This window comes from Palaemon carinicauda, chromosome 18 (assembly GCF_036898095.1).
Source record: "Palaemon carinicauda isolate YSFRI2023 chromosome 18, ASM3689809v2, whole genome shotgun sequence".
Lineage (NCBI taxonomy): Eukaryota > Metazoa > Arthropoda > Malacostraca > Decapoda > Palaemonidae > Palaemon > Palaemon carinicauda.
The window spans coordinates 122,839,436-122,851,935 of record NC_090742.1 but is presented as its reverse complement, the minus strand read 5'-3'; the positions used below and the strand labels follow the sequence as shown (position 1 = coordinate 122,851,935).

General features: G+C 43.4%; 1 protein-coding gene across 1 annotated transcript in view; it reads right to left on the bottom strand.

Annotated features, from left to right (window-relative positions):
- The window catches only part of LOC137657532 (protein unc-13 homolog 4B-like), a 65,579-nt gene that overhangs the window by 2,524 nt on the left and 50,555 nt on the right, over window positions 1-12,500 (bottom strand). The window contains 4 exon segments of the mRNA XM_068391869.1: window positions 668-801; window positions 1,201-1,309; window positions 2,091-2,288; window positions 5,341-5,532. Of these exon segments, the coding sequence (XP_068247970.1) occupies window positions 668-801; window positions 1,201-1,309; window positions 2,091-2,288; window positions 5,341-5,532 (633 nt within the window).

Genomic DNA, 12,500 nt, shown 5'->3' with positions numbered 1-12,500 from the left:
ATTGCCTTACATTCTGAAAGTAAAATGTACATTGTCTTGTAGACTGAAAGTAAAAAGTACGTTGTCTTATTGCATAAATGAATATGGGATTTAGTTCTGTAGGCCTGACGATCGTTACTGATATGATTTGGGAGACGATGAGGACGAATTCCGTTGCCTGACATATACCTATGGATATTCCATAGTAACATTTTGGAAAGTGGTATCCTGTCAATTAAGGAAAATTATAATCATGTAAGGCTTCTTTAATGGTAGTGAAAACGAGGTTGCTATTCTTTTTCATATCTTCCATGGAATTTCTTGGGGTGTCTCTGAGGTTTTAGTGTTATTCTTTATAGACATATCATCATCATTATCATCATCTTTTAATACGCCTATTGGAACAAAAATTGCCTCGATTAGATTTCAGGAGTCGTCTCTACCTTGAGCTTTTAAATCAATACTTGTCCATTCATCATTGCCTACTTCACTCTTCACAGCACTTAACAATGTAGGCCTGGATCTTCCAACACTTCTAGACATATGGTAGGGATAAATCTCCCTTTTAATAGTTTAGTGGCATCATTTACTCCTTTTAGCTATACAACTACTATAATGTAAATCCATTCTCAGTTTCGAGAGCTCCCTGATCCTGACAATCCCAATATTGATTCCATTTTATTCTTACCCGTATAACAAGAGAAGCTGTTTACAAATCTGTTCCATCAGTTTGCTCTTCGAACTGCTGTTTGTAGTACAAGCTTATTAGTGATGACGAGCTCTTTTCCATGAGAGAAAGGTCTTCCACCAGAACCTTGTAGTCTGAAAGGAAAAGTAAGCTCCACATTACTAGTGAGCAGAGCTGCTGGTTGAAATATGAATTGTGGAAGTTAGAAATAGACATTTCAATTGGCTCAGCAATAATTGTATCTTTTAGAAATGTGAGCAGGATATTGCAAGTCAATAGTTCTGTAATAACTTGCAAAAGTAATACGAAAAATAGCATATCAACATTTCAATGAAGACCTAAATATAAGATATAAGTTATTACTAAATGTAATAAACGATAACGCATATGACTGATAAATGTACTCAAAATACTGAACTAAGTGGTACTAAGTTAATCCTAACGCATTTACAGTCTGTTCAAGTAACAGGTTGTCAGGACTTTAGGATTCTAAGAACACATTTTCAGACGGACATTCATTCCACTTTTCCTACCTTCAGTTTCTGCCGACTCAGCATCTAAGGCTTCATCTGATTCAGGCGTCAAGTCCACATAGATCTTTTGTAGTGTTTTTAACAGGTTTCCATAAAATTCTGGATCCATCTATGCAAATGAAAGCCGTAATTAATTTTGAATTCTTTATTTTTACTATACCTTCTCTTATTAACTCAACCCGTTTAAAAGTAGAATAAAAGGGTTAAAATCTCTTTTAACATATTTCAATACTCTTAACAATAAAGGAACATAAACATGCAACTTTCTTCCTTCAGAAGAAAGACTTATATGAATAGAGAAAATAACATTCCTATGCTATCCATATTTATTTTCATTAAAAGGTTAAGAATTTGTCATATCACTTGCCAAGTTTTCAAAATTATAATCATTGTTTTTGAGATTCACTGTATGTAACTCAGTTCCTATAGAAATATATAACATAACTTTAGCAGCAAAATTTGATAATGCACTATTTCATAACCTACTATAAAAAGAATTTAATACACCTTAACTTGCCATTATTCTTTACGTCTCAAATAAGTAGACTATTGCCAAAATGCTTTGGAGGTTAATATTTGAGTTTATGTAAAAGTGGTTGAGATCTATCAACATAGACTGTTAACACCAGGGGTAAAAACTTCGAATATCAATCATTCTACTTTAGCTGATAAATATGCAATTACTTTCTATGTAAAATCTAGAATCCTTTCTAAACATTCAATCATTACCCCTTGATGTTTATGCAATTGCATGTGATATTCGGTAATTAAAATAGGAGTATTTATGGAAGGTAACCAAATTTGTAACAACTGCATACACGAGAAAGTCAGAAAACTTGAAAGAGTCGGTTATATTATTTTATTAAAAAATAACGATCAACAATACTTACAATACTTTCTTTGTCAACAATTCCCCTCACGATCCCTATAATCTTAATCCAAAGGTTTTCCAGGATAATTTTGGTGTTCGATACATCTAAGAATTTACGAAGAGCATCAATGGTTGGATACAGGATTTCTGTCAGGAAAGTCAAGCTATCGCCCTCTTGACACAGATTCATGAGGGTCCTCTCCAAAAATTCTTCTCTCTAAATAGAAACAAGAAAAACATCATTTTATTCGAAGGAGAATAACATAACATCAGTAGGTTTTAATTCGTAAGTTTGTGAATGTAGACTGCGATGGTACGGACATATAAAAAGACGAGAGGAAGACCATCTGATAAGGAAGATGATGGATATGGGACTACCAGATGGGAGAAGGTTAGGTAGACCAAAATTGCGATGAATTGACTGTGTGGAGAGATATGAGGGAGTTGGGATTGAACAAGAAAGATATACTGGACCAAAATAAATACATGTGGAAAAATGTGTTGAAGAACCATTGCAGAGATCCCAAACAGGGACAAGCTTGTAGAGAAAGAAGGGGGTGATAGAAATGGCTACTATTCTAAGGAGCGTTGACGTGATTTAATTTATGGAATTTGCACTAAAAAGAACACTAACTGGTTCGGGAAGGCCACTCAGCACCAAGGTGCAACTGGTTGCTCTGAAAAAGTCAAAATTAGAAAATGTCTGACAACAAAATAGAAGTATGAACGTGGAAACGGATGTACGCAACAGAGCTATAACGTGAATGCCACTTAAAGGTTTAAAGGCCAATTACGGAAGGCAGAGGCAAGGGACAGTGACAATAAATTTGATTTGAGACTGATCATACATACATATGGCAGCCTCCAGAGTCTATCTCCTCCCAATCTAGGGTTAGGCAGGCCCAGGCAATGGCAGCTGATGACTCAGCAGGTACTCCTATAGGCTCCCTCAAAACCTCCATCCTTTGCTCACAAGAATGCTGAGGCTGCAAAAACTAAAGAAACTATCGAGCTTGAGCAGATCTTGAACCCGAGCCAGGCAGAACGTCAGGCAGAGACATTTTCATTAGGCTATTACAAAGAACCAAAAGAAAAAATGCAGAAACCTTTAGTAATGTCCACAGTACACTGCGTTAGGTGTACTGATGCCCATCCCCTCCTGCCATGGGATTCCAGAGGCAGCGGTGGATGGAAATAGCAAAATGTGTGTCGTGATTAAAACAAATGATAAAGTGTGATCTTCTGTGAGAGAAATAATGACAAAGTTAAGAGTTACACGGAATGTCATGCCAATGCCAAGTGAATTGATAACCAGTGTCTCTGGGTTAAGACATTGAACGAAGACTGGTCACAGTGGAAAAGGGAAGTCAAGACTTAGAAACCAGAAAAGGAAGTTTCATTTTTATTGGCTGTCCATCTTTCATGGGTAGGAGAAATAACGAATCGTGTGACATCATGGTTATAGATAATATATTTTTTTTCAGCGCAAAGAATATTAATAAAATGTATCATTAATAAAGAGAAAGTATTGAAACGTAGGTGTGCTACAGAAATCTAACAAAACCTTTGTCATCAAGATGAATTATAAGTACAGGCAATGATGGGAAGAAGGAATTATGTGCTTTTGGAAAAACAAGCAAATAAAAGAGGTAAATAAAAGTAACTACAGAGTAAAAGTTCAAAAGCATGTTAAAGCTTAAAGAGTAGAAAAATCAAATATATTCAATAGTGGATAAACATATGCAAAAGATGAGCAAGAGATTAATAATTCTATCAAAACCTGTGAGCGGAGGAGAAACGGAAAAAACACATCAATTCGTGTCATGTTGAATAATATGTTACATATGCAAATATGAATATGTAATGATAGATGGGTATAACTTGATATATGGCAGAATAAAAAAATCGGTAAAACAATTGAGATAATGAATAACAGCATGATATAATACATGAACAGGCGTATCAATTACGAAGATAATGAATGCCAAAATATGATTTTTAGGGTTAGGTTGTTGTCTGGCCCCAAGGACTATCCTATTAAAGGCTGGAATAACGAATCTTAGAAACTTTAACAGGAAGGTCTTTGAGGGCTACTCAGTACCTCGCCAAAAATTGGTCTTTCCTTCGTCACAACACTGTTTTGTGATGAAGAGAGTAACTGAAAGGGTTCCGATTAAAAAAGAGCATCGTTAACACATACAAACACTTATACGAATCTTATACATATCGATGTAAGAAATAGATTTGGCAATATAGAATATCATAATCTATATACAGTAGGTCCTCGGGTTACGACGGTCCCGACTTACGCGGTTTCGCCGTTACGAACGCGCCCCATAAAAATATAAAAATAATATTAAGCGTCATTCCGTCTTACACCGTTAGCGTCGTAAGCGACGTAAACAATTGCGAACTAGTTTCTAGCGCGCGGTGGATGAATACGCTTTGCGGTGGTTGTGGGCGAGGAAGACGGCGTCGCTCAGTTCCACTCATACGCCATTTTTGGTTGTGATTGCCTGTTCTTTCTCTCACGTGTTTGATCGTTTTTTTGAACTTTTTGCCCTTCATTATGGCTCCAAAGCGCAAGGCAGATTCTTCTGATGGTAGTGCATCGAAGAAAAGGAAGGCCATCACCATGGAAGTGAAATTAGACATTATTAAGCGGTCTAAAAACGGTGAAACGCCAACGAACATTGGCCGATCGCTTGGCCTTAGCCGTTCGACCGTGGCTACTATCCTTAAAGATAAGGAGCGCATTGTTGAACACGTAAAAGGATCTGCTCCAATGAAAGCAACAGTGATAACGAAACAGCGTAGTGGTTTAATTATCGAAATGGATATTTACTTTATTGATATTTACTTTAATTCATGTGGTAAGGAATTGTTTTCTTTTTTTTTTATTGATATTTACTTTAATTCATGTGGTAAGGAATTGTTTTCTTTTTTTATTGATATTTACTTTAATTCATGTGGTAAGGAATTGTTTTCTTTTTTTTATTGATATTTACTTTAATTCATGTGGTAAGGAATTGTTTTCTCTTTTTCTAATATTGTTTTTATGTCATTTGATACATTTTATTATAGTACAGTATACAGTAATACTTTACAGTACAGTGCAGTACGTATATTTATGGTGTTCCGACTTACACGGAAATTCGGGTTACACCGCGTCTTAAGAACGGATCAGCGTCGTAACCCGAGGACCCCCTGTATACGAAACAACTGAAAAAAATAAATATGACATTGCATAAGCAATGTAGCCTACTCACCGCGTTCACAAACTTCCAAGTGAAATTTTGCATTATGTTCTGGATATTGAGCGTCGACATGTTTACCATAACTTCAATCTCCTTTTCGTATTTCTCTTTTGTTTGGGAATGCAGGAACCTGTAGCCTAGGATGTTGTGGTATTCCTTCATGTCATTCATTATGGTGACCATGTTGGTGATGACAACACAGATCTGTCAAAGTAATCGGAGAAAGAAACTGGAGGAAACATCTTAATCATTCACTTTACCATAATGAAGGCAACGGTAATGATGGTACTTATACAAAAAAGATATGTATATAGCATAGGAATTTATGCGTAGAGCTTTATTTCGCAATATGGGATAGATATATAAAGATAGATAGATAGATATACTGCATACACACACAGCAACACACACACACACACACACACACATATATATATATATATATATATATATATATATATATATATATATATATATATATATATATATATATATATATATATATATATATATATATATATATTGGGCTCAAGCCATGACGTCCTGATGGAAGGTTCCTTCAGTAGCTTCCTTAGGGTATATGTGACTACAGTAGATGTTCCCAGAGAATTAAACTAAAGGTTTCACAGAATTTTAACTTCTGGCACGTGTACCCATAAGGTTTCCCTTTAGGGTATCATATAATAACAGGGGACGTATCCTTGACACGCCACATAGCTATCTGCACCCCACATAGCATTTACGCTTTGAGGGGGAGTGTGGCAAGTATGGGAGGAGCCGTTGCTAAACTCTCCTCTTGCGTTACCGTTAAGGTACCTAGCGATTTAAACAAACGGCCGCCATAGCTGGCCGCCGTCTTGACTGACATCGCATCCGCGCGCTATATCCTCATTCCTTCTTACATAGCGTCTCTAACTAGGTGTTTTTCCCAGTGCTCGCTACGTAATTTCATCATGTCGCAATCTTCAGCCTCGCCTTCTTCTGGAAAGTTGAGTACCATATTCTTGTATTGTATAAATACGCTCCAGCCGTAAAGTAACGACTTTTTATCTATAAATCCTGTGTTTTGTGGCGGAGCTGTGCCCCGACCGGAGGCGTCATGTTGTGACGCTGCTGTTCGCCTCGCATGCTTTATTTAGTTAGCCAGAACAGCCCTCCCGGTCTTATAACTAATTATCAACATTAGTTATTTAGTCTTCATTGTTAGGAATTAGTTATATTATGCCGATAGTATTCTTTTTCGGCGAACACAGTTAGCCGAACCCTATGCTAGATTGCTAGCCTAGCCCCTAGGCTCGATAGCCTAAGTGTTCAGGTTTACTTCTTGCATGATATAATAAGTGTTCCTAGTGTTATATTACAAAATGAAGATATAGGCATTTATACATACAAGATTCAGTGATTGCACATATGTTTTTTAGCCTTCTAGGAAGTATACAAGGCGTTTCGGTGATCTTGGTAGTCGACTCCCTTGCCCCTAACCTAATGCTAGGGCTCTTGTATACTTCCTAACCTCCCCAGTTACCTTATCCAAGGTAATCTCCTACCTCTGAGGTAGCCTACGCTGCATCCTAGCCCTCTTAACCTCGAATACATTCCGGTAGGTTAGGCTAGGATTTTTTCTTTCCCTTCTCCTTGCCATAGTACATGCGCTTTGAGTTTGGAACAGAACCTCAGAGTACCAGTCGTTCGCCCCCAGCTCTCCTTTAGGGGAGTGTACTCTCCTTCTGGTCCCTGCTGGAGGGCGAATGTGGTGGGGCTCTGCCCTTCCCCGTAGTCCACACTTGGTTGGGTTACGACCCTTCCTCCCTGTGGCCTAGCGACTTGTCCTACCCCTGTCTTTCCTGGTCTAGGAGACTAGCTCACCTAGCCTAGGTTAGGCAGTCCAAGGGGATTCTGCTTCTTTATAGTTTAGGACAGGACACTAGTGCTGTGCCTACTCTGTGCTAACCTACCCTAGGCTGAAGAATGGACTCTTCCTACCTAGACAGGCTAGCCCCGAATAGAATCCCCACCCCTGGGAGTATTAGTGGGAGCTACGCTTCCCCCCCCCTACACCCCTTCTCAGGACCCTTTCCACTCCCCCTCTATCCCTTTTGTGTTGGCTAGCCATCACACCACTGTCCGCCGTCCTACAACTCCACCACGTGCCGGCGGGTTGTAGGTTTGGCTTGGTCCTTTTGTTGGTTAGTCCGTAATGCTACACTTCCCGCATATAGTCGAACTATGGGATAGCATACGATGGTCGGTCTGCCGGCGGAGTGTTCTTCGGTCCTCCCTTGGGCCGCCACTGGCAACAATAGCCGACTGCCGGCTCTCTGCCGCTGGATAGAAGGTCGCACCCTCTCCCTTTCATTTGAACACTTCTTCCGGAGGAAGAAGGGGATGGGTACTAAGTATTACCCTTTCCTCTCTCTCCTCTTATCCTACCCCTCTCTCTCTCAGTGCCGGTTCACTGCCGCCTCAACTCTGCCGGCGCCAGCCGTCAGTATCTTCGGTATCCCACCTGTCTCATTGAATGATGTCAGTGTCGGTATGCCGTTGCCGTTCACCTACCGGCTGCCGGGGGCCGCCGGCTTGCCGGCGATCTGCCATTACCTTAAGGTGTCACCCTCTCTCCCTGCCACATAGACTGATGGCTTGGAAGGGTCTCACCTTGATGGGGACTTGCCGGCGCCAGACGAGCTTCCGGCATACCGCCAGGCTGCGGCGCCACCAATCTTGGCTTTACAGTGGACAGTCACACCAGGCCGGCAGCGATTATTGTGCAGGTATGGATAATAGCCAGTACACCTATGGGATATTTATACCCTAGTCTGGAAACTATTGTGTATAGTTGTACAGTAAAATATTTCCAGCATATTCTGCACATCCATGCGCAGTCTCTTGCCAGGACCTAATCTGATAAGGGGGCTTAGCTTATCCCTCCTTTCTAGCTTACCTATCCTAAGCTTATACATAAAAGGAATCTTATATAAGTTTAATAACATAATTCTAATCTAAGAATACGGTAAGTCATAATTGTATTGACTTCCAAATACTCAATTTCTCTTTCTTTTACAGGAGGAGTACGTGAAGTGTGAGAGCGCCTTCTGCAGCGTTCGTCGCCCTAACTTCTACGGCCACCTGCCGTGCCGAACCCACGCCGACTGTTCAATCTCGAAGGGAAATCTTCGCTATTGGGATCCGCAGGTCTGCACTGTATGCAAGAACCTGGTCGATTAGGCATTCGATAACCCTCCGTCAGCGGAGGCCAGGAACATCGCTCGAGAGAAACTGCGCAAGTGGGTGCGTGGTTTCCTAAAGAACGCCACGGGACCCTATCTCCCAAACGAGAAGATGAGAGCCTTGCTCTTTCCTAAGGCATCTGCGGATGCCGCCACTCCCAAGGATGAGATCCCCTGTGTCCAACTGACGGTCGAACCGGATGTTTCGGACGCTCTCCAAGGCTGTCATATTGACGAAGTGGAGAGGATGTCGGATGTCTCCGAAGACACTGAAAGGACCCTGATGGCTGAGGGTCAAGAAGAAGAAGAAGATCAAGTGGAGACTCCTGATTCCCAGCGCGAGATCGCCCACGCACCCTCCGTGGCTTCCGTCGTGGTTTCGGAACCGGTCCTCTCTACATCTGCCACTCCAGTACCCAGGATACCCTCCAAGCTTTGGTGGCATTCCTGGATGAGAAGTTCCGCCAGGGGCATGCGGACCTTAGGAGGGAAATAATGAGTATGAAAAAAACAGACGCCGAAGAAGATTAGCGTCAAGGATCTTCCCCTCTGCTCAGTGACCAATCCCTGGAAGCATGCTAAACAAATGCCCATCACGACCGGACGCATCTTTATCAATGACAAACTAGGCGCCATCCCCCTCGAAGAAATGGAGTTCTATCCAAGTTTTGATGCCTTCCCAGACTGTTACGTCCGTCTTAAATTCAAACCAGTCTCCATGGAGGAGCCTGAACCTAAGGAGGTAATAGTGTTTGACCACTCCAAGGCTCAAGCTCTTCTGGCTGACTGCCTCAAGAGCAGGGGCTACACCAATTCCAAGGTGCCGGCCCTGAGCAAGAAACACCCGTCCTTTCTTGCTCCTCCACCATGGTCTTTCCTTTTGCCGAAAAGGCCTTGCATTCAGTGTTTAAATCGGTGGAGGAAGGAAAACCCTGCCCTACATTGGAGGAATGTAGGCCTCTCTCCCTCGCCCTACCTCCCGATGATAAAAGCTGGAAAGACATCCAGTTAACTTTCACGGTTGGAAAGCTGGAGGCTGACGTTGCTGGACGTCAGTTCAACGAGAACCTCCCCAAGCTCACCGAGTACCTTTTGCGTCAGGAGCAAGTACAGCTTGAGACAATGGCCGGGGGCATTCGGGTCCCAGGCTTCTACATGGTTCTTGCAAAGAACCACCTTGCCACCTTGCTGAAGGACTTGTACAGCTTCATCAAGGCCCGGAGAGCCTGTAGAGAATTCGTGTTTGCGGATGCCACCGTCAAACACGAACCCCGGAAATTGATTTCCTCCAACATCTGGGGCAAATATCTCTTTCCTGTGGACCTGGTGAAAGATATTGTGGACAGAGCCACCACTGAGAACAGGAACCTTCTCAACAAGTCGGGCTTGTGCCGAAAGAGGAAATCTTCTCAGGATGACGTCTCCCAGCCTAGGAACAAGTCCAACAAGCCCCGACCCCAACAGCGTCAGACCAAACGCCAGTTTCCGGCACCCACTACTCCCCAGCTAGTGGCCCAGCCACAGCAAACCTTTCAGTTGGTCCCTCAGCCGGTGGTGACCCAGTCACCAGTCTTTACCCCAGCCTATGAAAGGCAATCCACTACCTTTCGCCCCAAAGGTAGAGGCTCCGGCAAAGACTCCTCTCGACGTCCATCCAGAGGGAGAGGAGCAAGGGGAGCAGGCATCCGAGGTGGTAAACCCTCGGAAAACCAGAAGCAATGAAGTGCTTCCGGTTGGAGGAAGACTTCGCCACTTCCAGGATCGTTGGACCTTCGATCCTTGGGCCCAAAGCATCGTCAAGAAGGGACTAGGGTGGAGCTGGATAACACCACCTCCAACCTTCCATCAATTCTTCCAACACTCAACCCCAATCCTGGAAGAATATGTCCTAGAACTCTTGAACAAGAAGGTGATCAAGAGGGTAATGTCCACCAGGTTCCAGGGAAGACTATTCTGTGTTCCCAAGAAAGACTCAGACAAACTCAGAGTCATTTTGGACTTGTCCCCTCTCAACAATAATTTCATTACGAACAACAAATTCAAGATGCTGACTCTTCAACATATAAGAGCCCTACTGCCTAACAAGGCTTACACAGTCTCAATAGACCTGGCGGATGCCTACTGGCACATTCCAATAAATCACCAGGCTTCCTCCTACCTAGGATTCAGGTTTCAACGAAGACAGTATGCTTTCAGGGCCATGCCCTTCGGACTCAACGTGGCCCAAAGAATCTTCACGAAGCTCGCAGACACGATCGTCCAACAGCTACGCCTTCAAGGCGTCCAGGTGATGGCTTACCTAGACGATTGGCTGGTTTGGACAGCATCGTCAGAAGAATGCTCGCGTGCCTGCAAAAAGGTGACCCAGTTCCTGGAACATCTGGGTTTCAAAATCAACACCAAAAAGTCTCGACTGTCTCCAGCTCAGAAGTTTCAATGGCTGGGAATCCATTGGAACCTTTCCATCCCTCTGAAGAAAAGGAAGGAAATAGTGGGATCTGTCAAGAGACTTTCAAAATCCAAACGGATTTCAAGACGCCAACAGGAACAAGTGCTCGGCTCCCTCCAGTTCGCCTCAGTGACAGACCCAGTGCTACGAGCACAGCTAAAAGATTCATCAGGAGTCTGGAGAAGAAACGCATCCATCGATCGAAGAGATCTCAAGAGACCTCTGCCAACCAGGCTTCGCTCACTCCTAAAGCCGTGGTCGGAGGCAAAGAACCTGAAAAGATCAGTTCCTCTTCAACCACCACCTCTGCCAGTCACCATCCACACGGATGCCTCGCTAGAAAGATTGGGGGGGGGGGTCACTCCCACCGGCGACAAGTTCAAGGAACGTGGTCTCCCCTATTCAAGACGTTTCACATCAACATCTTGGAGGCCATGGCGGTTCTTCTTACCCTGAGGAAACTGTCCCCTCGTCCTTCGATCCACTTCCGTCTAACTCTGGATAGCGCCTTTGTGGTCAGATGTCTCAACCGTCAGGGCTCACGATCGCCACAACTCAACCAAGTGCTATTACCCATCTTCTGCCTAGCGGACAAGAAGAGATGGCACCTCTCAGCAGTTCACCTACAAGGATTCCACGATGTGACGGCGGACGCTCTATCGAGGACAAGACCCATAGGGTCGGAATGGTCCCTAGACGCAAGATCATTCTCCTTCACCTCCCATCAAGTCCCGGAACTGCAGATCGACCTCTTCGCGACGAGCGACAACAACCAACTTCCTCTTTACGTGGCCCCATACAAGGACCCCAGAGCGGAAGCGGTGGACACCATGTCCCTGGACTGGAACAGATGGTCCAAGATTTACCTGTTCCCTCCACCCAACCTTCTGCTGAAAGTCCTCGCCAAGGTGAGAACCTTGAAGGGAACAGCAGCCCTAGTGGCACCCAAGTAGCCCCGGAGCAATTGGTTCCCTCTAGTCCTGGAGCTACAGCCCAAGCTGATCCCTCTGCCAGACCCAGCTCTCTCCCAGCAGGTTCACAAGTCGACTGTCTTCACTTCATCAAGGAAAACCCGAGACCTTCATCGCATGATTTTCTCTCCCTAGCCGTGAAGAAAAGGTTTGGAATCTCGAAGAAATGTTTAGACTTCCTAGAGGAATACAAAACAAAGTCTACCAGAAGGCAATATGAGTCATCCTGGAAGAAGTGGGTGTCTTTCGTCAAGGCAAAAAACCCTACAGAAATCTCCATAGATTTTTGTCTGTCCTTCTTCATTCACCTTCATGGACAAGGCTTAGCAGCCAATACGATTTCCACTTGTAAATCAGCCTTGACAAGACCATTACTTTATGCCTTCCAGATAGACCTGTCCAACGAAATTTTTAAAAAACTTCCAAAGGCATGTGCTAGACTCTGTCCTGCACCTCCACCGAGACCCATCTCCTGGTCTCTTGATAAGGTGCTCCATTTTGCCTCTAGCCAGGAAAATGAATCTT